Below are 23,160 nucleotides of genomic sequence, written 5' to 3' on the forward strand. Positions count from 1 at the left end.
GCGTAATGGCTATGTCGCTGGACTCCCACGTAGTCGACCGCGGTTCGTGTCCCGGACCCGGTGGCTTAAAACTCACGCCGGGTGCGTGTGCGTGTGTGCCCAAGATCCCGAGAGGAGAATGGAGGAGAAGGGATTGCGGCGTGACCATCCCCCCTGGGGGGTGATTTCTCGCTTTCTGTCTCTATGTCCTTTTGACCTGAAGTTCACACCCTGGACAAGAATCAGACCACAGCCTGCCTTCCCCAGCCACGTGTGCACAGTGTGCAGGCAGTGTGCCCACAGCGTGTCCTCACACATCCTGGCTCATCAGCCACCTTGCACTCACAGCCCCCACGCATCTGCACGCGCGCACACACACACACACACACACACACACGCGCGCGAGAGATGGAATTCCCAAATGCTGTTCTTGGGGAACCCTTACTTTTGTAGACTCAGATAGAGGACGCTTGATTTGGGGATGGGTTTCTTGAAGGTGATGGGGTCATGGATGTAAGTCAGGGGTCAGGGGCCGGGTCTTTGCAGCAGATGACGGCTGGACTGTGTTTCAGGGAGGCCTACCCCAACTGCACGGTCCTGGAAGCCCGCCCATGCTACAACGTGGCTCGCCTCATGTTCCTCGATGCAGAGAGGTAACGGTGTTGGGACGGGAGGCGAGGGCGTCTCAGCACTGCACCGGGCCCGGCGCCCCTCCCAGGGGTTTCCCAGGGCACGTGGCTTTGATCTGGCCCCGGAGTGCCTGTTAACTCAGCTCTGGACAGAGTAAGGCCTGGAGGTTGTCATTCTCACGAGAGGAAAAGGGCCTGTGGGCCCCATCCAATCTGAGGGCCTGCCCCTCCTTGAGCCACAGTATGAGAAACTTGGGTGAGACTCGAGAGGGATTCTGGCCTCAGGGAGCCTGTCAGAAGCACATATCCTAAACGAAGCCGAGGACAAGACAGCGCCGTCCGTGGGGAGGGGCCAATGACCCTGGAGCTGGGCTCCTTCCTGTCCTCCCAGCCATCCCCAGCTGCAGCCCCACCCATCTGTGTGGTGGGTGACTGGGCACCTGGGTCCCACAGGAAGAAGGCCGAGCGGGGAAAGCTCTACTTCACAAACCTGCAGACCAAGGAGAACGTGCCCACCATGATCAACCCCAAGCCCTGCGGCCACCTCTGCTGCTGCGTGGTGCGAGGCTGTGAGCAGGTACGACGGCACTGGCCGCTGGGCTCCCGTCACCCCCCGGGCCTCGGGATGAACTGGACAGGCCCTGGGGAGACAGGGCTCAGCAGAGATGAACACAGCCATGGCGGAGCCTGTCACACAACCCCACGCACACACACGCACACATGCACAGGCATGGCACACAGTGAGACCCGAAGGAAGAGACTTCCAGAGGAAGGAAGTCTTGGGCCCTCTCTCAACAGGTCCCCACCTGTCCCTGCCCGTCCATGAAGCCCCAGTTTCCACTGTGGGGTTTATGCCCTGTCAGTGACCAAGTTCTTAGACTCCAAATTAGAAGCAGTCTGCTGAAAGCCCAGCAGTTGGCATAGTGACTGTGTCGCTGGACTCCCATGTAGTCAATTGCAGTTCGAGTCCCAGACCCGGTGGCTTAAACTCACGCCAGGTGCATGGGTGCATATGTGTGCGCGTGCCCAAGATCCCAAGAGGAGAATTGTACCTGCGCGTGGCCATCCCCCCCCCCGGGGGGTGATTTCTCACTTTCTGTCTCTCTGTCTCTCTCTGTCTTTCTGGTGAGTGCACGCGCCCTATAGCAAAAACCTCCCCCTCAAAAAAATATATATATATAAAAGAAGCATTCTCCTGAAAGGACAGTGGTGTGCTGTATTCACTAGCTGTGGCCCGGGCGAGCTTTGTCACTACTCCTTGCCTCAGTTTCCTTACAAGTAAGCCTTACAAGGAGGTCGTGAGGACACGCGTAGAGAAGCTGGGACAGTGGCATGCACCCGCGATACCAGCCGTTCTAAGGCTGAGGCAGAAGGAGTGTGAGCTTGAGGATGGCTTTGACCACTATGCAGTTTATTCTAGAGGGGAAACCACATTTAGTATGTTGTGGTGATGCTCAGGGAAAGAATGTAAATTTAAAAAAAAAAAATTCAGAGAAAAAAATACTAAAACTGTTACCAAAATTTAAAGGAAAAACTGTGTATTTGATGACCACAGTAAGCTATATAGCCCCAGCTAGGTACTATTTTATAGTTTGTTCATTCTACTCACTGAGGTTTATGCCTAAAGTCAGACATGGGTTCTTGTGTATGTGTATATCAGCTGTGCTTACTATTGCAAATATTTAGACCAATTAAGTTCATTAGCAAATCAATTAAATGGGGGGGAATTGCATAGAAAGCAACCATGGATACCAGAGACAATGTGGGAGGAGGGTAGGACATGACAGGACAGAGGGTTAGGGATAGGGAATGAAGGATGGGAAAAAAAAAGAAAAGAAACGCAAAAAATACAAGACATAAGAAATGAAAAATTGTTGGTTGATAACACGTATGTTGATGTGCTTGATTGAGCCAACAGAGAGTGTATTTTGGATGAAAAATTCATTTTGTATACTGTAATGATGTATAGCATATTAATAAAAAAAGGGTGGCTTTGACAGGGTATTGGAAAACTGTTTCTTTTTTTTTTTTTTTTTTAAGATAGTTTTTTTTTATGGAGAGCATGTGCACTCACCAGACCGGGGCGGGGAGGGGGACAGAAAGTGAGAACTCATCTCCCCCCAGGAGAGGGGGCGATGGCCACACCACATCCGCTTCTCCTCCATCCTCCTCTCAGGACCCTGGGCACGCATGCACATGTACCCAGCGTGAGTTTAAGCCGCCAAGTCCGGGACTCAAACCACAAACATGTGGGAGTCCAGTGATGTAACCACTATGCCATCTGCTGGTCCCAGAAACCTGTTTCTTAAAAATCAAATAAATATTGAGGCCGGCTGGGGGTGTGGAGGGTCACACAGCTGGATCTCACATGGCCAACTGCGTGGTTCAAGTCCCAGACCTGGGAGCTTGAAAACCTTGCCAGTCACATGTACACATGTGCCCAAAATCTGGAGACGAGAATAGAGAGGGAACTGCAGTGTAGCCAGCCCCCTCTGCGGGATGCTTTCTCACTTTCTCTCGCTTCCCCTCTCTCTCTCCAGTGAATGCTTGTGCTCTATAGCAAATGAAAAACTAAAAAGAAGCGGCTGAATAAGTAGGGTTCAGAGAGCAGCCCCCGGCCTGCAGCTGTGCCGGTCGGCCTGCGTGGGCTGGGTGCGCCCCACTCCGACCAGAGCCCCCTTTGCACCCTCGGCAGGTGGAGGCCATCGAGTACTACACGAAGCTGGAGCAGAAGCTGAAGGAGGACTACAAGCGGGAGAAGGAGAAGGTGAACGAGAAGCCTCTTGGCATGGCCTTTGTCACCTTCCACAATGAGACCATCACCGCCATGTGAGCCCCTGCTCGCCCGCCCTCATCAGCCCTGTCCCCAGGCAGCCTGCAGGGGTTCCCAGGGCCCCGTGCTCACAGCCACTGTGGGCCAGCGCCGCGGTGACCGGTCCCCTCCCCGCAGCATCCTGAAGGACTTCAACGTGTGTAAGTGCCAGGGCTGCACCTGCCGTGGGGAGCCGCGCGCCTCCTCCTGCAGCGAGTCCCTGCACGTCTCCAACTGGGCCGTGTCCTATGCCCCCGACCCCCAGAATATCTACTGGTGAGTGCGCGGGGTGGCAGGGCAGGCTTCGGGGCCTTGGTGGGCTCTGGTGGGCTCCGGTGGGTGGCAGGGAGAGGGGCACGGCCTGGGGTGGGGCCCTGGAGTAGCCCCCTGCCTGCCCCCACAGGGAGCACCTCTCCATCCGCGGCTTCATCTGGTGGCTGCGCTGCCTGGTCATCAACGTCGTCCTCTTCATCCTCCTCTTCTTCCTCACCACCCCGGCCATCATCATCACCACCATGGACAAGTTCAACGTCACCAAGCCCGTGGAGTACCTTAACGTGAGGCCCAGGCCTGTCCCTACTCCGTGTTGTGGGGACCTTCGTGGATACCAGGCCCCAGCCTCTCCTCCCTCCCACGCAGCCCAGCCCAGCCCTGCTCCTCCTCCACTTGTTCTAGCCCCGCTGACACGGGGTGGCAGACCCCTCTGTGCACATCGCCTGGGCTCCCTGTCACCGTCCCCCCAGAAGGGGTCACCCCTGGGTTTACCTAGAAAAACACCCAGAGGAGAAGGGGAGCCTGGTCCTGGTCCCGACTGACCGCATGACCTCAGATAGTTCCTTTCCGCATTTCTCAGTCTGTCCAGCTGAGACGGGGAAGGGTTAGACTAGCGCACTGGCCGTCAGCCTTAGATTCCGACCCCTCTGTCAACACAGCGCCCCGTGTGGAAAAGCAGGACAGCTCAGGTGCTGTGGGGTAGGGCCTGCTCCTTTTTTTTTTTTTTTAAATAACGATTTTTTTAATGTTTATTATCATTATTTTTTAATTTGACTGGAGAGCGAGAGGGAGAGTGAGAAAGCAAGAGTAGGGCCCACTTCTGCCCTCTGTCCCCCACCCCCCCACCACTGCCTTATACACGGTACACCTCCTTGGAGCCTCAAAGGTCAGAGGAGGTCAGTTTTCAAATCATTGCGTGATAATAGCATGATAGGTATGGCCTAGGTTCAAATCCCCCCTGCTGCTTGTTAACTGGGCTGTGAATCTCTTGGCCTCAGTTTACTCACCTGCAGGAGGGTTAACAGGTGGAGAGTGCAGCGTCCGTGCACGGCACACAGTAGGTGCTCAGCAGTGCTGTCCCTGGGCTCGTCCCTGTGACCCTGGCCCCCAGCCTTGCCCCCAGCCCTCCAGATGTCTGGCCCTTCAACACAGGCCCTGAGAGGAGAGCTGTGGGATCGGGGCTTGGCGGGAGGAGGCAGGTGGCAGAGCAGGCTGGGCCCCAGCCCCCACCTGACACAGCCCCCTTGCCCGGCCGCAGAACCCCATCATCACGCAGTTCTTCCCCACCCTGCTGCTGTGGTGCTTCTCGGCCCTGCTCCCCACCATCGTCTACTACTCTGCTTTCTTCGAAGCCCACTGGACACGGTGAGAGCCCCCCACGCAATGGCCACACCTTCTGGGCTCTGTCCGTTCCCCCCTGCAGGCCCCACCCGGGCAAGGCGGGGAGGTACTGGGACCCTGACCTCGGGAAGCCCACCCTTCCCAGGAGACCGGCCGGGACACTGTCCCGTGGGGAGCTAGTGCAGGGCTGGGTCCTGCTGACCTCACCCAACATGCTGTATGTACCCTGCTGCCCCCAGCTCCGGGGAGAACAGGACCACCATGCACAAGTGCTACACCTTCCTCATCTTCATGGTGCTGCTCCTGCCCTCGCTGGGGCTGAGCAGGTGAGCTCTGGAGGAGGGCACTGGGGCCGGCGGGCTGCAGGGTGGAGAGGGGCCGTGCAGGCCCCCGTCCTCCCTCCAAGTCAGGGCTTGAGATCAGAAGCCTGGTCGTGCCCAGGCCTCCTGGGCTGCCCTCCCCACATGTGGGAGCCTCCCCTCGCTGGCGCTCTGAGCCATCCCAGCCCCACCACGCCTCTCTCCCCTGCTCCAGCCTGGACCTCTTCTTCCGCTGGCTCTTTGACAAGAAGTTCTTGGCTGAGGCTGCAATTCGGTTTGAGTGAGTGACGGGCTCTGGGGAAGGAGCCCGGATACCAGGGCGGGACGCCTCCTGCAGCCTCTGTGGGGGGTACCACGGCCTTCACCCCAGGACCGGGCAGTGGGAGGAGGGAGGGCTGGCCTTGCGGTCTGGCAGGGGCATCCTCAAGAAGGCACCCACAGGGTAGAGGTGAGCAGCTGGGCCAGCTCTGTGGAGACTCCAGATTTGCATGGGGCTCTCTCGGGCCCCATCTGGGACTAGCTATGGGAGTCTCTGGGTTTTTTCTTGGGAGGCTCGGGGCAGCCTCTGTAGTGGGACATGCTTTGGAAGGACTTGGGGTATCTGTGAAGGTCTCGAGCCCACACTTTTGAGTGTGGGAGGCTCTGACTGCAAGCCCCGCAGGGTCTCTGAGAGCTCTGAGGCTCACGCTCCAGGGATGTCTAAAGCATCAGGCCCTGGTTCCGAGGGATGACTGTGGGGTGGGATGACTGTGGGGTGTTCGTGGGTATCTTCTCTGGGAGTCCCTTTGAGGGTATGATAGGGGAACACCCCATGGCTGTTTATTCAACCACAGCTCAGGAGTCCAGCTCTGAGCCATCTGTGTCCTCTTACACCCAGCCAGGAGGTGGGGGGGCGTCTCAGGGTCCAGGCTCCCCACTCTGATGTTTGGGAGGGTCTCTGACCTGGTGGTCATGTCTGAGGCTCGTACTTGGGGGTAGCTCTGGGTTAAGTTAAGGTGTAAGGGGGGGGATCCTTCGGGCTGTTTCTGGGAGTGCCCTTGAGGGGCTCCAGGGGGGTCTCACTGCGCTTGTCTGTGGAACGCTCAGGCAGCTACACCGGAACACCCAGGGGCCGTAGGTGGGCTTGAGCATTACCTTCACAGGTCTTACTGGGCACAGGTTCTAGGGGTACCCCGGGGCTCCCACTGTCGGGCATGTCCATTTAGATTCTAGGGCTGTCTGGAGCTTACTTTGGAGCTTACTCAGGGTCACTGACTTCTGCCTGTGGGGCTCACGCTGTGGGATACTGGGCACAGGTCACAGGTCTCTGGGGGGAGAAAGCTGGGGGGGGAGGGTCCATGGAGGAAACACGCCAAGGGTGCAGGCCATGGGCAGGCGGCCGCCGGGTCACCCCGGTGCAGTGCTGGAGCACCCGGTGCCCGCAGGTGCGTGTTCCTGCCCGACAACGGCGCCTTCTTCGTCAACTACGTCATTGCCTCCGCCTTTATCGGCAACGCCATGGACCTGCTGCGCATCCCGGGCCTGCTCATGTACATGATCCGGCTCTGCCTGGCGCGCTCAGCCGCGGAGAGGCGCAACGTGAAGCGGGTACGGCCGCCGGGGGCAGCAGCGGCCCGCACGGCGCCCCCTGGTGGCCTAACCAGGAACAGCAGCGATCGGGCTAGGGCGGGACTCAGGGGTGTTGAGACTCGGGAACCCCATTCTGTGGCCCTGGGTCATCTCTTTCCCATCTGGGACCCAACTTACCCTGTATGCACAGCCATCTGTCGGTAGAGAGAGCCTCAAAGGCCCCTGGCAGTTCTGACAGTCTCGTGTTCTCTGATGGGAGTTGGAAGGCCAGGTCCTTAGACCTAGGGTCCCTCTGTCCTAACTCCACAAGTGGGCTTGGCTTCCCATGCAGAAGCTCCCCTCTCCCTCCGCCCACCCTCCCCTCCCCTCCACACTAGGTTCCCATTCCCCAAGGCCCCAGAGTTCCTGGCCCCTCCTGCCTGCCCCTCCCGCTGAGCCACCTCCCGCCCATCCCCCCCCCAGCATCAGGCCTACGAGTTCCAGTTCGGCGCAGCCTACGCCTGGATGATGTGTGTCTTCACGGTGGTCATGACCTACAGTATCACCTGCCCCATCATCGTGCCCTTCGGTAGGCACCGCCGCGCCGGGACCTGGGCCCTGCTCGGGGGGACTCAGGACCTCAACCGCTCCACGGTAGTGAGGCAGGCCACCCCGAGTGGACAGGGCCCCGGCTGGGAGACCGGCCCCTCCGGCCTCCCGCCGGGTCCCTGGCTCAGTCTGGGGTCCGGCCTGCAGGGGAGGGAGAGGACATCTCAGCTCAGCCAGACGCACCGGCATGCTGGGCCCCTGGATAAGCCACCCCAGCTGGCCACACGTGGACATGTCACATACCCACTGGCGTGTTCAGACGCACACACTCCTGCACAGGCGCCATGGGCACTCGCGTGCTGCCCCGTAAACTCAGGACAGATCTTCGGATTCCAGGGTAGGGTTGGGTCCTTGCTCCCATGGAGAGACCCACCCTGCTGTAGCTGAGCTGTGTGGCTTGGGCAAGTCTCTCCTACTGAAGAAGTTGAGCAAAGTTCCTCTTTAACCGGTAGCTTCTTCTCTCCCCAGCCCCCAATAACATCCTAGTCCCTTACCCACCCTCCCTAGGTACTTAAGGCTCCAAACTCCCAAACTAACCTCCTTATCTGCATTGGACACTCCCATTACCTCAGTCTCCAAGAAAATAGAGCTCCTCACTTAATTTGCACTCACCTGTTTAGGGACAAGGGTAGGAAAAAAAATAAGATGGGTTTCAGAAGGATGTTTGTTGGCCCAAACGAACAGGTTTCCGGTTGTAGAATTGCTAAGGAGGGGCTGCAGAGCAAAGGGCCTGGGGCACTGTCTGGTACAGGGTGGGGCAGGGGGTGACCTGAACAGGACCAGGACGACGTGGCAGGCACACCAAGGGTGGCAGCACCAGCCCCGAGGTCAGGCCCGTGTGGCTCCCCCAGGCCTCATGTACATGCTGCTGAAGCACCTGGTAGACAGGTACAACCTCTACTACGCCTACCTGCCGGCCAAGCTGGACAAGAAGATCCACTCGGGGGCCGTGAACCAGGTGGTGGCCGCACCCATCCTCTGCCTCTTCTGGCTGCTCTTCTTCTCCACCATGCGCACGGGTGAGGGGGAGCAGGGCGGGGGCGCCAGGCAGAGCAGGCCACAGGAGGGTGGCATGGTGGGGGGTGGCAGGTCAGGGTGAGCGGCAGCACGGGCATGCGGGAGCTGCATCCGGCAGGCAGCCCAGGTGGGGCGGCGAGGCCCAGAAGAAGTAGCAGCCCCGCTCTTTGCCCCCATGCCAGGATTCCTAGCCCCCACGTCCATGTTCACGTTCGTGGTCCTGGTCATCACCATCGTCATCTGTCTCTGCCACGTCTGCTTCGGACACTTCAAATACCTCAGTGCCCACAACTACAAGGTGGGGACGGTGGTGGGCAACTGTGGATGCCGCTCAGGGGGGCAGGGGGATGGATGGGGGCTGAGGGCAGGGCTGGCTGGGGTGCCGAGAGGGTGTGGGGCCGCGATTGGGGCTGACAAGGTGCCCCCACTCCCTGACTCATTCTGGGCCCCTTAAGATTGAGCACACGGAGACAGATACAGTGGACCCCAGAAGCAATGGACGGCCCCCCACTACTGCTGCTGTCCCCAAATCTGCGGTGAGTGCCAAGGCAGGGGAGGGGCCTGTCACTGAGACTCACCCCCAAAGCTGCAGTCTCATTAGTCTTCCAAGGAGGGAAACCCTCTGTAGCCTCCAGGGGCAGGGAGACAGCTGGCTGCACTGGAGGGCCGCCCTACGCCCCAGGGAGAGGGCTCCCTTCCCCACCCTGCCCCTCCACCCCCTCTGCCCCCTCTGCAGTCCTACAGGCCCCTGGTCCCCTGCAGGGCTGGGTTCCCCATCATCCCGCCATGCGGAGTAACTGTTCACCTCCCCACACCTCTCTTCCCCATAGAAATACATCGCTCAGGTGCTGCAGGACTCAGAGGTGGATGGGGATGGGGATGGGGCTCCCGGGAGCTCGGGGGACGAGCCCCCGTCATCCTCGTCCCAAGATGAGGAGCTGCTGATGCCGCCAGATGGCCTCACAGACACAGACTTCCAGTCCTGCGAGGACAGCCTCATAGAGAATGAGATCCACCAGTAAGGGAGGGAGGCCCTGGAGGCTGCGCCCTGCCCACCCCCACCCACCCACGGACACTAAACCGCTAATAATTTATTAGATCTAAAGCCCCTTCCTCTCCCCCCCCTGCTTTCATTATGGTATTTAAACCTGGGGATTTCACCACTCTCCCCCCCACCATGGAGGGAGGGAGGGAGCCCCCCAACCTCAGTGAGGAGAGCCCCGAGCCAGCCCCGGGGCAGAGAGGGGTGTGGAGGGAGTTCCCGCAGATCAGCCACCCCCCCAGCTAGTAGTGTGGCCAGGAAATGGTTAATGAGAGCCAAGAGGGGTACCTGGTGCCATGGCTGGAGACCTGGGGGGGCAGACGGATCAGGGGCTCCCCCCCAGCTCTTCCCTCTCCCCAGTCCCTCTTGGGATCTGGGCCTCCGGAAGCGGAGGCTCCAGCCCTAGGGGATGCATGAGAGGGGACCGAGTGCTCAGCGAAGAAAGTCAGGCCCCGCCAGGGGGGTGGCCTGGGGGTGGGGGTGGGCATGGCCGACACTGGAAAATGGGTTACTTTTTTTTTTTTTTTTTTCCTTTAAAATAAAAATGAAAAGAAAACCTCTGAGGCAGGTGTGTGGCTGGTGCTGCTGCGTAGACACACTGGGAACCCTCACCTCACCCTCCTGTGGGAGCAGAGGCCCGTTCAACCCCACTCCCACCCGGGGCAGGGACTTCTTGTTCAGAGCCGCAAGCCCCCACCTCCTTTTGGAGGGCCTGAGAGGCAGGGTCTCTGCTCAGGGTGGGCGTACCAGCCCCGCCCTCTCTGACCATCCCCCTAAACCCCTGAGAGGGACACAAATGGACAGATTCAGGGTGAAAGGTCGTGTGAAGCCACAGGCCCCACACTGGTCCAGAAGGCCCTCCTGAGCATCTCCGAGGAAGCCTGGCCCGGCCCCTCCCTGAACAACTCCCACTGGGCCATCCAAATAAAGTTCAGCCTCTCTAAATGATTCCTGGCGATGACTCTAACCCTGGTGGCTCCATTGGCCCTCAGAGCCAGGTGCTCCCCCACACATATGTCTCACACACGCACACACGCACACACGCACAGTACGTGCTGCAGGTGCCGCAGGAGCCAGGCCTGCCTTCCAGCCCTGGTTGTCACCCAGTGCTGTGCAGCCCTGAGAAGCCTACTTCTCTCTGGACCTGCTTCCTCTGTAAAATCGGAATATGACTGGGTGACCCCGAGGGCCCTTGGAACAGCCTCCTGCCTGACCCCACCTACCACCCACCCACAGGGCCCAGGAAGCTAGAAGTGAGTCAAGGAGTTCCCAGAAGGGAAGAGCCCTGGGGTGGAGCAGGTGAAGGTCGCAGAGAGCAGGTACAGCCATGGAGACAGCAAACACACGCGAGCCTGAAGAGGATTGTCCAGGTGTCAGCAAGAGGCAGGGACACACCAGTGGGGAGGCTGCGGGGAGCTGTCTGCAGGGCAAACCCAGCTGGGAGCCCGTTTGGGGCGCTGGCTGTGGGTGAAGGGGCCCAGTTACAGTAGAAGTGGAGGTGGGGGCCTTGTCCTGGCCCTGGCCTTCACACGTCAGAGCTGCAGGCTCAGGAAACGAGCTTCCAGGTGGAGCCCCCAAAGACCTCAGTCTGAGCGAGCAGAGCGCCAGCTGGAGGGTGGGCAGGAATTGGCACCCTGGCTGTGAAGGCTCCTCAGTGTTCTCAAAGCCTGTTTTCTGTGTCGGGGGACAGAGACACTACTGCCAGCTGCCTGGCCTGGACAGACTTCAGCCTGGGCCTCTGGTCAGCCTAGACCTCTTGAGTCCTCATTCCTCCCCACCCCTCCAGGGAGGGTCTCCCCAGCCTTACCTTAGAGGGTCTCCTGGCAAGGTCTGACGTTCAAAACTAGGTCCGCGTATTTCTGGTGTGAAACTCCAGATAATGCCCGAACAGCACACAGGGCAGAAGTCCTGAGGACCCCTCCTGGGGCCGGAGGCGGTATGGAGAACACCCATGCCCACACATCCTGGCCCTGCCCTCATCACAGACAGCTAGATCAGGAGGGGATTCCATGCACTCGTTCCACAAAAAAAAAATTTTTTTTTGAGAGATTTTTTGCGGTAAGGTGCATGTGCTCACCAGAGAGACAGAGAGGCAGAGAAATTAAGAAATCACCCCTCAGGAGAAGATGACCACACCACAATCCCTTCTCCTCCATTCTCCTCTTAGGATTTTGGACACGCACACACACATGCCTGGCATGAGTGTCTAGCCACCGGGTCCGGGGCTCAAACTGCGGTCAACCATATGGGAGTCCAGTGCCTTAACCACTAGACCACCTACTGGCTTCTCCACAAATACTTATTGATCAAGGACTGAGTGTCCCGCTCTGTGCTGGGTACTGCAAAAATCCCAGAGGTGCAGTGGTGGACCCAGAGTCCCAAAGTTCACTTCCTTCTTTTACAACTGCAAGCAACAGAAGGTAATGGATAAGAGCTGAGGCTTTAGGTTCAAATCCTCGCTCAGCCATTTACCCCCTGTGTGGCGTTGGGCAACTTAGATCATTCTTCTAGACCTCGCTTCAGTCATCTGTAAAATAGGAATAAGGATACCATGACCTTGAGCCCTTTGTTATTTTTTAAGAATTATTTATTTCATGTTTATTTATTATTATTATTTTAATTTGCTAGACAACAGATGCACTCAGCAGAGAGTGACAGAGAGAGAGGGAAAGCGAGAAAGCAAGCCACCAGGTCCAAGACTCGAACCATTGTTGGCCCTGTGGACATCCACCACCTTAACCATCGTGCCATCTGCTAACCCCTGCTCTTTCAGTTTTTTTAAAGTTTATTTCTTCCTGGGCCAACTGATGACATGGAGGTTAGGATGGCTGGTTCCTACATAACTGACTTTGTGGTTCGTGTCCCAAAGCCAGCAGCTTGAAAACTACGCTGGGCACATGTGCGTGTGTGCCCCAAATCCTGAGATGAGAATGTAGGAACAGGATCGTGGCAAGGCCATCCCCCCGGGGAGTGCTCTCTCACTCCCCCCACCACCACCACCACCCCCGTGAGCGCACATGCCCCAGAAAAGGAGAACACAGGAGGGCCTGTGTGAAGACAATGACGTGGGAGAAACCAGGTCAGTGGGAGGGCAACTTTTGGAAAGGAGATTTCTGGATAAAAGGACCAGGTTGGATGGACAGGGACAACTCTTTCCTAGAAACCACTGGGCTAAAAGGGAGGAATTCAACCCTTCTCTGATTGGATGATAGAGGCTGCTGGGGTGGGGTGCTGGGTCCCCCCACCCTCACCCCCGTTCCTGCATGGTGTGAACCTTGGGCTAGGGGATTAGGACAGGCAGATCGGAAGGAGCTGGGTTATTGGGTGCACCAGTCTGAGGGTGGGGGGCAGATGGAGAGGGAGCGGTTAAAATGTGCACTGGCCCAGGACTCTGACTGCAATTGGAAAGTTCTAGGGGAGGGGCTCGTCTCCCCTCCCCACTGGAACCTTCAACTGCCGAGCAAGTTAGCCAGCAGCATGCTCTACTCCCCAGGTAGGCGCTAATGGGGCCTGCCCCACTCCTACCCTTCTTCCGGCCTCCGCCCGGGAATGCGGCTAAGTCCCCTATTAAACTGGACACCCCTCGGGGACAGGGACTGTGACTCCTCCATCAGACCGGATGCCCCTAGGACAGAGCAGGGCCTCTTCCCAGGGTGTCTGGGCTCAGACTGTATGGTAGGCCAGGGCAGGAGTCCCTCCTCTGCTCTGAGAAGCTGGCGCTGGGAGAGGTGAGAGCCAGTCACCACAGCGGTGGGTCCTGGAGGAAAGGGTTTGAGAGAGGGAAGCCACGAGGCTGTTGGTGAAGCGAACCTTGGGGAACAAAGTTCCGCGCTCCCAAGCTGGAAAAGCAGGCCTGGAAGATCAAATCCTAAAACCGCGGCAGGAGCAGGCCTGCCTAGGGCAAGTCTGGGGACCCACACTGGGGTGAGCAGAGACGGGAACAGGCCTGCCGAGGGCGAGCCTGGGGACCCACATTGGGGGTGACAGAGACGAGCAGGTCTGCCTAGGACGAGCCGGACACCCACACTAGGGGTGGGCAGAGTCAGCTGGACCACTGAGAGTTGTTCCTGGGGGGTGGGCTGACCAGCAAAGGGCCCAGCCCTGCACCTCCCCCTCAGCCTGGGGACAGGCAGGATGAGAACTTGGTTCGCCCATGACCTGTAAGGGGCACCCTGGGGCTGTCAGTGCCTAACCCCAGCCTCGCTGCTTCTCAGACCTGCTCTGTCTACCTGACCCCAGGAAGATTAGGCCTAGCAGGAGAGCCCAAACCCAGTCCTCGCCTTGAGAAACTCCCTGAGAAGCCTAGACATAGTTTCCGCCCGGCTCTGGAAATCCGCCTGTCCACAGGTCCCTAGTCTGGTGGGGATGGCTCAGTTCCACCTCCTGGCCTGACGGGGGAGGCAGGATCTGCATCTGGGAGAGAAAGCTTCCTGACCATTCCTGTCTTGTCTTAACATACTTCTCTGCCCACCCATCTGTGCTTCCCACAGTCAGCACTATCTGTCTGTCTATCTGTCTGATCTTTCCATGCCTCGAGCCCATGACACAGGCTTTGTCACATGGGTCTCAAAAGACATTTTCTTTCTTTCCTTTTTTTTTTTTTAAGAGAGATTTTTGCTATAGGGTACATGTGTTCACCAGAGAGACAGAAAGCGAGAAATCACCCCCCAGGGTAACATACTTCTCTGCCCACCCATCTGTGCTTCCCACAGTCAGCACTATCTGTCTGTCTATCTGTCTGATCTTTCCATGCCTCGAGCCCATGACACAGGCTTTGTCACATGGGTCTCAAAAGACATTTTCTTTCTTTCCTTTTTTTTTTTTAAGAGAGATTTTTGCTATAGGGTACATGTGTTCACCAGAGAGACAGAAAGCGAGAAATCACCCCCCAGGGATGATGGCCACGCCCAGTCCCCTCTCTTCCACTCTCCTCTTGGGATTTTGGGTATGCACACACATGCACCTGGAGTGAGTTTGAAGCCGCTGGGTCCAGGACTTGAACTGTAGTCAACTACATGGGAGTCCAGTTACATAACCATTACACCATCTGCTGGTCCCAAGACATTTTCAATAACAACAGTGGTGTACAGGTGCACAAGTCTTCCCTGCTCCGCTAAGGAAGGGGCTCAGACCCCGGGCACTGAGTGTGCAGGGCTTTGGGCCGGGCAATGAGAAATGACTCCTTGGCCTAAGATGAGCAGGGAACAGAGGGCTCCAAGGAGATGAAGGAGGTAAGACTGGACTTTCATCACTTGGTCTACACAACAGCATCTTCTGCGCTCTTTCTAGGCCCTGGGAAAGCTCGGCACACTCTGTCCTAGGGGCAGCCAGGGTGGCAGCCTCCCCAGGGTGACCCTGTAGTTCCCTGGGTAAGTGGCCTAGGACAAGTCCCTTGACCCAGGTTTCTCAGTCTCTGGACTCCTGATATTTTCGGCTGGAAAATGCTTTGTCATGGGGCTGTCCTTGTGCATTGCAGGACACTGAGCACCGTCCCTGGCCTTGACCCACTAATACCAGCAGCTCACTTCCCCCTCTCAGTTATGACAAACGTAAATGTCTCTAGAGCACCAGCAGGTGGTGTAGAGATTAAGGCACTAGATCCCAAATGGCCAACTGTGCGGTTTGAGTCCCATCCTCAGCAGCTTGAAAATCATGCTGGACACGTGTGCTTACCCAAAAGCCCGAGAGAAAGATAAAGGAGAAGGGCTTGCAATGTGGCCATTCCCCCAGGGGATGGTTTCTCACCTTCTTTCTGTCTGCTTTTCTCTCTCTGGCTAGCACATATGTCCATGGCAAAAACTTAAAAAACAAAAACAAAATGTAGAAACTGTAGGGCCAGGGTCAACTGTCCTCACCTAGCATCCTCTCCAGCAAAGACCCTGTCCACCATGACTTCCCTCCACTGTGGCCCCCTCCACCATGGCCCTATCCACCATGGCCCTCTCCACCATGACTCCTCTCCACCATGGCCTCCTCCACTGTAGCCCCTCCACCATGAGTACCCTCCTCCATGGCCCACTATGGTTACCCTCCACTGAGTACCTTCCACTGTGGTTACCCTCCGCTGAGTCCCCTCCACCATGGTTACCCTCTACTGAGTTCCCCCCACCACAGTTACCCTCTACTGAGTCCCCTCCACCATGGTTACCCTCCATCATGATTCCCCTCCACTGTCGCCCCTCCACTGTGATTTCCCTCCACTGTGGCCCCCTCCACCATGGCCCTGTCCACCATGGCCCTCTCCACCATGAGTCCTTTCCACCATGGTCCCCTCCACTGTAGCCCCTCCACCATGAGTACCCTCCTCCATGGCCCACTCTGGTTATCCTCCACTAAGTCAACTCCATCATGGTTACCCTCCATCATGACTCCCCTCCACCATGGTAACCCTCCATCATGACTCATCCTGCCTATCCCACAGTGGCCCCTCCACTGTGACTCTCCACCATTGTGGCCCCCTCCACCATGGCCCTGTCCACCATGGCTCTCTCCACCATGACTCCCCTCCACCATGGCCCTCTCCACCATGAATCCCTTCCACCATGGCCCCCTCCACTGTAGCCCCTCCACCATGGTTACCCTCCATCATGAGTCCCCTCCACCATGGTTACCCTCTACCATGAGTCCCCTCCCACTGCAGCTCTCTCCACTGTGGTCCCTCCACTATGGTCATCCTCCACCATGGCCTTCCGCTGTGATGACTCTTGACCATGACTCCCCTCCACTGTGGTCCCTACTACTGTAGCTCCTCTCCCAGCAAGGCACACGTGTGGAGGTTAAGAGCATGGACCAGCCTGCTTAGGTGTGAGCCCTGGCTCTTCTGCCCACCAAGTGTGGGACCTTGAGGAAGTTCAGCCTCTCTGTGCTTCAGTCTCTACTTGGAGCAGAGAAATGGTGATAATAAACCCAACTGCTAGGTTTGTTCTGAGAATTCCATGAATTAATCCATTTGAAGTGTTTAAAACAATGTCCAGTGTGTTGTAAGCCCTCAGACACTGCTAGTTATAATTTTATTGGTGCTGTGTAAGTGCTAGGACTCCTTTGTTTTTTGGCTTGAGTTTTGTTTTTGTTTTTGTTTTTGTTTTGTTTTGTTTTGTCATGGGGCATGTGTGCTCACCAGAGAGAGAAAGAGACAAGTGAGAAATCAGCCCCCAGGAAAGATGTCCATGCTGCAACTCCTTCTCCTCCACCCTCCTCTAGGGATTTTGGACATGCACATACATGCGCCTGGCATGGTTCCAGACTGGATTTATTTTTAATTATTTTAAGTTTATTTATTTATTTCTTCTATGAGATAGAGATAGTCCAAAATCCTAGGAGGAGAATGAAAGAGAAGTGGTCATCCTCACTTGGGATGATTTCTCACTTTTTGCTCTCTGTCTCTCTCCAGCGAGCACATGAACCCTATGGCAAAAACCTAAAAAAAATAAAATAAAATAAAATAAAGGGAACCAGCAGTTAGCGTAATGGCTATGTCACTGGACTCCCACGTAGTCGACCGCGGTTCGCGTCCCAGACCCAGTGGCTTAAAACTCATGCTGGGCGCGTGTGCGTGCGTGCCCAAGATCAGAGAATGGAAGAGAAGGGATTGCGGCGTGACCAGCCCCCCTGGGGGTTGATTTCTCGCTTTCTGTCTCTATGTCTCTCTCTGTCTGTCTGGTGAGCGCATGTGCCCTACAGTGAAAATCTCTCCAAAAAAAAAAAGAGAGAGAGAGAGAGACAAAAAAAAGAGAGAGATACTTCTAACAGAGTCATTATGCTGTAATCTATTTCCAAAGTGAGTCAGCCCAGATCATTGGCATTTGTTCACAAACTAGGCATGCCCAGGGAGGCCTCAGGATGTGAACTGAAGACCTTTTTCATGTGGGTCCAGGTGTGTTGCCACTGCTCCACCTCTTGTCTCTGGACTGGATTTAAGAAATGTTTTCAGGACCAGTAGATGGCGTAATAGTTATGTCACTGGGCTCCCATGTGGTTGACATCAGTTCAAGTCCCAGACCCGGTAACTTAAAACTCACACCAGGCATGTGTGCATGTGTGCCCAAAATCCCAAGAGGAGAATGAAGGAGAAGAGATTGCGCTGTGGTTATCCCCCTTGGGGGAGTGATTTCTCGCTTTCTATCTCTCTGTCTTTCTGGCGAGCACATGTGCCCTATAGCAAAAACCTCTCATAAAAAAATAAATAAATAAATAAATAAATAAAGGAAAAAAGAAAGAAAGAAATGTTTTCAGGGGCCCAGCAGGTAGTGTAGTGGTTAAGGTGCTAGATCTGACATAGTTAATTTCAAAGTTATTGTCTCAGATCCAACCGCTTGAAAAACACACTGGGTGTATGTACGTGCATGCCCAAAATCCTGAGAGGAGGACAGAGGAGAAGGGATTGTGCTATGTCCATCCTCCCTGTGGGGGGTGATTTCTCACTTTCCCTCTCTGTCTTTCTCTGGCAAGTACACATACCTTATGGCAAAAATCTTTTAAAAATGGCTAGTCTGAGATTCCCTATTAAAAGTTCCTGCAAAGCAGACCTCAAGAGTCTTAAATGGCCATTAGTCTTCCTGCATCTATGTAACTAGTCAGGCCAACTTTAATGAAACTCCCCACTGCCTAGTGGAGGGGGAAGCCAGATCCCACATGACTGACTCTGGTTCGAATCCTGGTCCCTGTGGCTTGAAAAATGGGCCAAGCACATGTGTGTGTGCCCAGAGTCCAAACAGGATGGAGGAAGGGAGAAGGGACTGCAGTGTGACCATGTCCCATTGGTTGTGCTTTCTCTCTCTATCTCTCTGTTTCTCTGTCTCTCTCTAGTTAGTACATGCACCCTCTGGCAATTAAAAACAATTTCTTTTTTTTTTAGGTTCTTGCCATAAGGCACATCTGCCTGCTTGAGAGACACAGAGATAGGGAAAGTGTCGACGGAAAAAATAACCAACGGAAAAATTAATAATTAATGTGGTTTCTTTTCTTTTCTTTTTATTTTGAGAGGTTTTCGCTATAGGGCACATGTGTTGGCCGGACAGACAGAGAGACAGAGAGACAGAAATCAAGAAATCACCCCCCAGGGGGGATGGCCACGCTGCAATCCCTTCTCCTCCACTCTCCTCTCGGGATCTTGGGCATGCACACACACGCGCCTGGCGTGAGTCTCAAGCCACCGGGTCCAGGATGCGAACCCTGGTTGACTACATGGGAATCCAGCGACATAGGCATTACGCTAACTGCTGGTCCCAATGCAGATTATTTTCAAGTCAAATATGAGTGACCTAGGCCCGGAGAAGAGGCATACATGCCTTTCTCGGGGTGATCATGTACAGAGGTTCCTTTTATTTGTTTCTGAGATTGACAGACAACATTTAGTGAAACGATTTTCCATTGGTCTGGCCCAAAAAGGCGGGACATATAGAAGGGGAGGGTTGTAGGTTATAGGTGGGTTCCACAATTCTTAGGTTGGTGATTGGAAGGGAAGACCTGTGTCTTAGTCAAAGAAAGGCTTAATCTACATCTCAAGGAAAAGGGAGTTCTGTTTCTTGGGAAGAGAAAAGCAAAAGAATATACTGTAATGGGTTGAAATATACATCTCAAAGATACTATGCCAGGAACAGGAGGTAGGAAGAATCCTGTTAATAGAAAATAAATGGTCTGTTAATGTTTGTGGCCGTGACTTCCCCAGTCCCTTTTGAAAAGATTTTGGAAAATAGGCAAAGTAGTCAGACTTCTGTCCACAAAAGTAAGAAAACACCCTCCAGGAGTGATTCTCCTACACTGTCCTCTTGGGATTTTGGGCACACATGCATCTGGCATGTTTTTCAAGCCTCTGGGTCCAGGACTCAAACTGTGCTATTGGCCATGTTAAGGTTAAGCCACCTTAACCTCCACACCACTGGCTGGCCTCACCTTGCTCTGTTAACTCAGAGAAGATAACTGGGCCCCTCTGCTCCTGCCTCTGGGGAACTCACCCCTCTGGGGGTCATCAGCTCTGAACAACCCTAGGGCCCTCCCAACCCCACTTGTTTTCCTCACTCTGGATTCTTCCCATACTGTGGGGTCCCATCTGACCTACTGAGCTTAGCCTGGGTCCTCCATCCCTGCCTGCAACCTTCTCCCCATTCCAAGGCTGCTGAGAATGTGGGAGGACGCCCTGGGGCACCCTGGGGGTAGTTCTGGAGGTTCAGAGTTCTCAAGGCCCTGGGCTCTCTCCTTCTCTTTCTTCCTCCCCCTGCACTCCTCTCCTTTGGCCCTTTCTCTCCCCTAGGTCTGCTGCTGAGAGTCAGTTGCACTCAGTGGGCGGGAGTGCGACACTATGACACTACGCAGGAGGGGATATGAGCAGGTCACAGTCCCCTTGCAGAGAGAGCAGAGGTGTGGGCAGGGCGTCTGGGTCCCCCGCTGCCTGGCTGGCCTACGATCTATCAGCCAGCTTGACTTTACTCTGAGACCCACAACCCCATCCTGCTAGACCACTCCCTAAGTAGGATTCCCCCATCCACCGCCCTCGCCCTGTCCCCAGCAGCCGCTTCCCCTCGCCCGCCTCCACCCTCTTGGTTCCATTGTTATTATTATTTTCTATTTGCTGTAGGGTGTATGCACTCTCCAGAAACTGAGCGGAAAGCGAAAGAGAAAAAGACGGGAAAGTGGGAAATCTCTCCCCAGTGGGGACGGCTACGCTGCAATCCCTTCTCTTCCATTCTCCTCTCAGGATTTTGGGCACGCACACACACGTGCCCAGTGTGTTCCTCAAGTCACCCATCTGAGCCACCCAGTCGGCTCTGTGGGATCCAGCCACCCTAACCACCACACTACCTGGCTGGCCCCAGTGTTATTTCGAACCTCCCCAAAAGCCAGTGTCTGTTTGAATGGTCTAATAGCTTTTTTTTTTTTTTTTTTTAACAGCTTTATCAAGATATAATCCCCATAGCACACAATTCACCCATGTAAAGCATGTAATTCCTGGCTTTTAGCACCCACCCAGAGTTAGGTACCCACCACAATTTCCATCATTTTCATTACTCCTCAGGGGAAAGCCTGGATCCTGCAACAGCCAATCCCCAGCTCCCTAAGCCCTAGGCAACCATTTATCTAGCTTCTGTCTCTAAATAGATGGTCTTATTTTAGACATTTTATATAAATGGAATCACACAATATGGGGTTTGGGGACCAGTTTCTTTCACTCAGCATTTTTTTTCCCCTCTAATTGCCAGAGGGCACATGTGCATGCCTAAAAGAGACAGAAAGAGAGAAGGAGGGAGAGAAAGCCTCCCTCACACCGAGGCCCAGTCGCCCGCCGCGTCCCCTCCTCCACCTCTCCAGCCTGATGAGATTTGGACCATGCATACACCCATGTCCTGCCTGCTCTCCAAAGCTTTCGGGTCAAGATTCGAACCATGGTCACTGTGGGATCTGGCTCTCTTAACCACCAGGCTATAGGGCTGGCCCACTTAGTAGATTCTGTTTCATCTATGTTGTAGCATGTATCACCACTTCATTTTATTTTTAAAATTTTGCCAGAGGGTATATGAATTCACCAGAAAGAGAAGGGAAAAACAAACAAACAAGAAAGCACCCCCTGGGTGAGGGGGGGAGGTCACACTACAATCCCTTCTCCATTTCTCCTCCTGGGGTTTTGGACACATGTATATATTTCTGTGTGGTATATTTCTCAAGCTGCTGAGTCTGGGACTTGAACTGCACAGTCAACCATGTGGGGTCCAGTTGCCTTAACCACCATGCCACCTGGCTGGCCCATGGTCACTTTAGGTATTGAGGATTATTCCATTGCATGTAGGGTGGTCCTCCCTTATCCATGGTTAAGTTTTCGGCCGTTTCAACAACCTGTGCTACAACACACTAAGACTTTTTTTTTTTTTTTTTTTGAGAGGCTATAGGGCGCGTGCGCTCGCCAGACAGAGAGAGAGACAGAGAGACAGAAAGCGAGAAATCACCCCCCAGGGGGGATGGCCACACCGCAATCCCTTCTCCTCCATTCTCCTCTCGGGATCTTGGGCACGCACGCACATGAGCCCAGCATAAGTTTAAGCCACCAGGTCCAGGACGCAAACCGCGGTCAACTACATGGGAGTCCAGCGACATAGCCATTACGCTAACTGCTGGTCCCATGCCCTCAGCACACTAAAACATTTTGAGAGGTCACAATCCCATAACTTTTATTCCAGTGTATTGTTAACTAGTATTCTGATTTACTTTTAGTTACTGTTAATCTCTGACTGTGCCTAACTTACTAATTAAACTGTATCATAAGTTTAAAAGTGGTGTGTGTATATATATATAGTTCAGTATGATCCACAGTTTCAGACACCCACGGGGTCTCGGAACACGTCCCCAGCAGGTACTGAGGTCTCCTGTACAGTACACATTCTGTTCACTCATCAGCTGATGGACATTGGAGTTTTCCCCCACTTTTTTTTTTTTCTTTTAGGTTTTTTACCATAGGGCACATGCACTCCCAGAGAGAGCCAGAGAGAGGGAAATAAGGTATACCCCCTGGTAGGGGAGGCGGGGAAGGCCAGGCCACAATCCCACCTCCACCATTCTCTCCTTGGGATCTTGAGCACACACACACACCTAGTGTGATTTTCTATTTTTTCCTTTTTTTTTAGAGAGATTTTTGCTATAGAAATTACCCCCTAGGGGGGGATGGCCACACCGCAATCCCTTCTCCTCCAATCTCCTCTTGGGATTTTGGGCTTGCACACACATGCACCTGGCGTGAGTTTTAGGTTGAATGGTTGACTACATGGAAGTCCAGTGATGTAATCGTTGCGCCATCTACTGGTCCCCCCTTTGTGGTTTTTAAGCCACCAGGTCCAGGACTTGAACTGCAGTCAGCCACGTGGGAGTCCAGTGCCTTAACCACCATGCCACCTGCTGGTCCTTAGCTGTTATTAATAATGTTTTTATGAACATTTGTGTACAATTTGCATAGACATGTTTTCCTGCTTTTATTTTTGTTTTTTAATTGTCAGAGTGCATGCACACTTGCAAGAGAAAGAGGAATAAAAAGAAAAAAAAAAAGAAAGCGTCTTTCAATGCAGCATGGTTGTACCACAATCCTCTCCCCTCCATTTCTCCAGCCCATCAGGATTTGGGGCACACAGGCACATGTTCCTGGCATGTTTTTCTCCAAGCTCCTGGTGCCGGGATCCGAGCCATGGGCAGTCATGTGGTATCCAGCTCCCCATGCACAGGATTTAATCATTACACTTCAGGGTTGGCCCAACATGTTTTCCTTTCTCTTGGGTTTATACATCAAAGTGGAATTTCTGGGCCAACTCCGGTAACTAATATTTTTAAATAATTATTTTATTTAACTTTATTTATTTTCTTGTTTTCATTTGACCAGAGAGGGACAGAGAGAGGGACAGAAAGAGAGAGAAAGTGAGAAAGCAAGCCACCAGGTCCAGGACTTGAACCACAGTTGGCCATGTGGGAGTGCAGCGCCCTTAACTACCATGCCACCTGCCGGCCCGGTAGCTAATTGTTTTGGATAGCCAGATGGTTATCCAAAGCAGCTGCACATTGCCATTCCCCCCAAGAGTGTATGAGAACTCCTGTTCCGCAGCAGTCCCGCCAGCACTC

General features: G+C 54.6%; 2 protein-coding genes across 7 annotated transcripts in view; both read left to right on the plus strand.

The window, feature by feature from the left end:
• Nucleotides 1-10,074, plus strand: part of TMEM63B (transmembrane protein 63B) — a 35,872-nt gene extending 25,798 nt beyond the window's left edge. For 3 of the 4 annotated variants that reach the window (XM_006149043.2, XM_006149046.2, XM_014588012.2), the window contains 13 exons: nucleotides 1,062-1,185; nucleotides 3,304-3,437; nucleotides 3,559-3,696; nucleotides 3,824-3,977; nucleotides 4,952-5,058; nucleotides 5,274-5,360; nucleotides 5,569-5,634; nucleotides 6,779-6,941; nucleotides 7,386-7,491; nucleotides 8,363-8,530; nucleotides 8,711-8,826; nucleotides 8,984-9,064; nucleotides 9,359-10,074. In XM_006149043.2, coding sequence (XP_006149105.1) covers nucleotides 1,062-1,185; nucleotides 3,304-3,437; nucleotides 3,559-3,696; nucleotides 3,824-3,977; nucleotides 4,952-5,058; nucleotides 5,274-5,360; nucleotides 5,569-5,634; nucleotides 6,779-6,941; nucleotides 7,386-7,491; nucleotides 8,363-8,530; nucleotides 8,711-8,826; nucleotides 8,984-9,064; nucleotides 9,359-9,550 — 1,636 coding nt within the window. In that variant the 3' untranslated portion in view covers nucleotides 9,551-10,074. Of the gene's footprint in view, nucleotides 1-551; nucleotides 633-1,061; nucleotides 1,186-3,303; nucleotides 3,438-3,558; nucleotides 3,697-3,823; nucleotides 3,978-4,951; nucleotides 5,059-5,273; nucleotides 5,361-5,568; nucleotides 5,635-6,778; nucleotides 6,942-7,385; nucleotides 7,492-8,362; nucleotides 8,531-8,710; nucleotides 8,827-8,983; nucleotides 9,065-9,358 lie in introns of all 4 variants that reach the window. The other variant, XM_006149045.2, reaches the window with a different exon arrangement.
• Nucleotides 10,075-12,906: 2,832 nt separating this feature from the next.
• The window catches only part of CAPN11 (calpain 11), a 44,889-nt gene continuing 34,635 nt past the window's right edge, over nucleotides 12,907-23,160 (plus strand). For all 3 annotated transcript variants that reach the window (XM_006149051.3, XM_006149049.2, XM_006149050.2), the window contains exon 1: nucleotides 12,907-13,063. In XM_006149051.3, coding sequence (XP_006149113.1) covers nucleotides 12,922-13,063 — 142 coding nt within the window. In that variant the 5' untranslated portion in view covers nucleotides 12,907-12,921. The remainder of the gene's footprint in view (nucleotides 13,064-23,160) is intronic.

The sequence above is a fragment of the Tupaia chinensis genome, unplaced genomic scaffold (assembly GCF_000334495.1).
Source record: "Tupaia chinensis unplaced genomic scaffold, TupChi_1.0 Scaffold000252_1, whole genome shotgun sequence".
Taxonomy (NCBI): domain Eukaryota; kingdom Metazoa; phylum Chordata; class Mammalia; order Scandentia; family Tupaiidae; genus Tupaia; species Tupaia belangeri.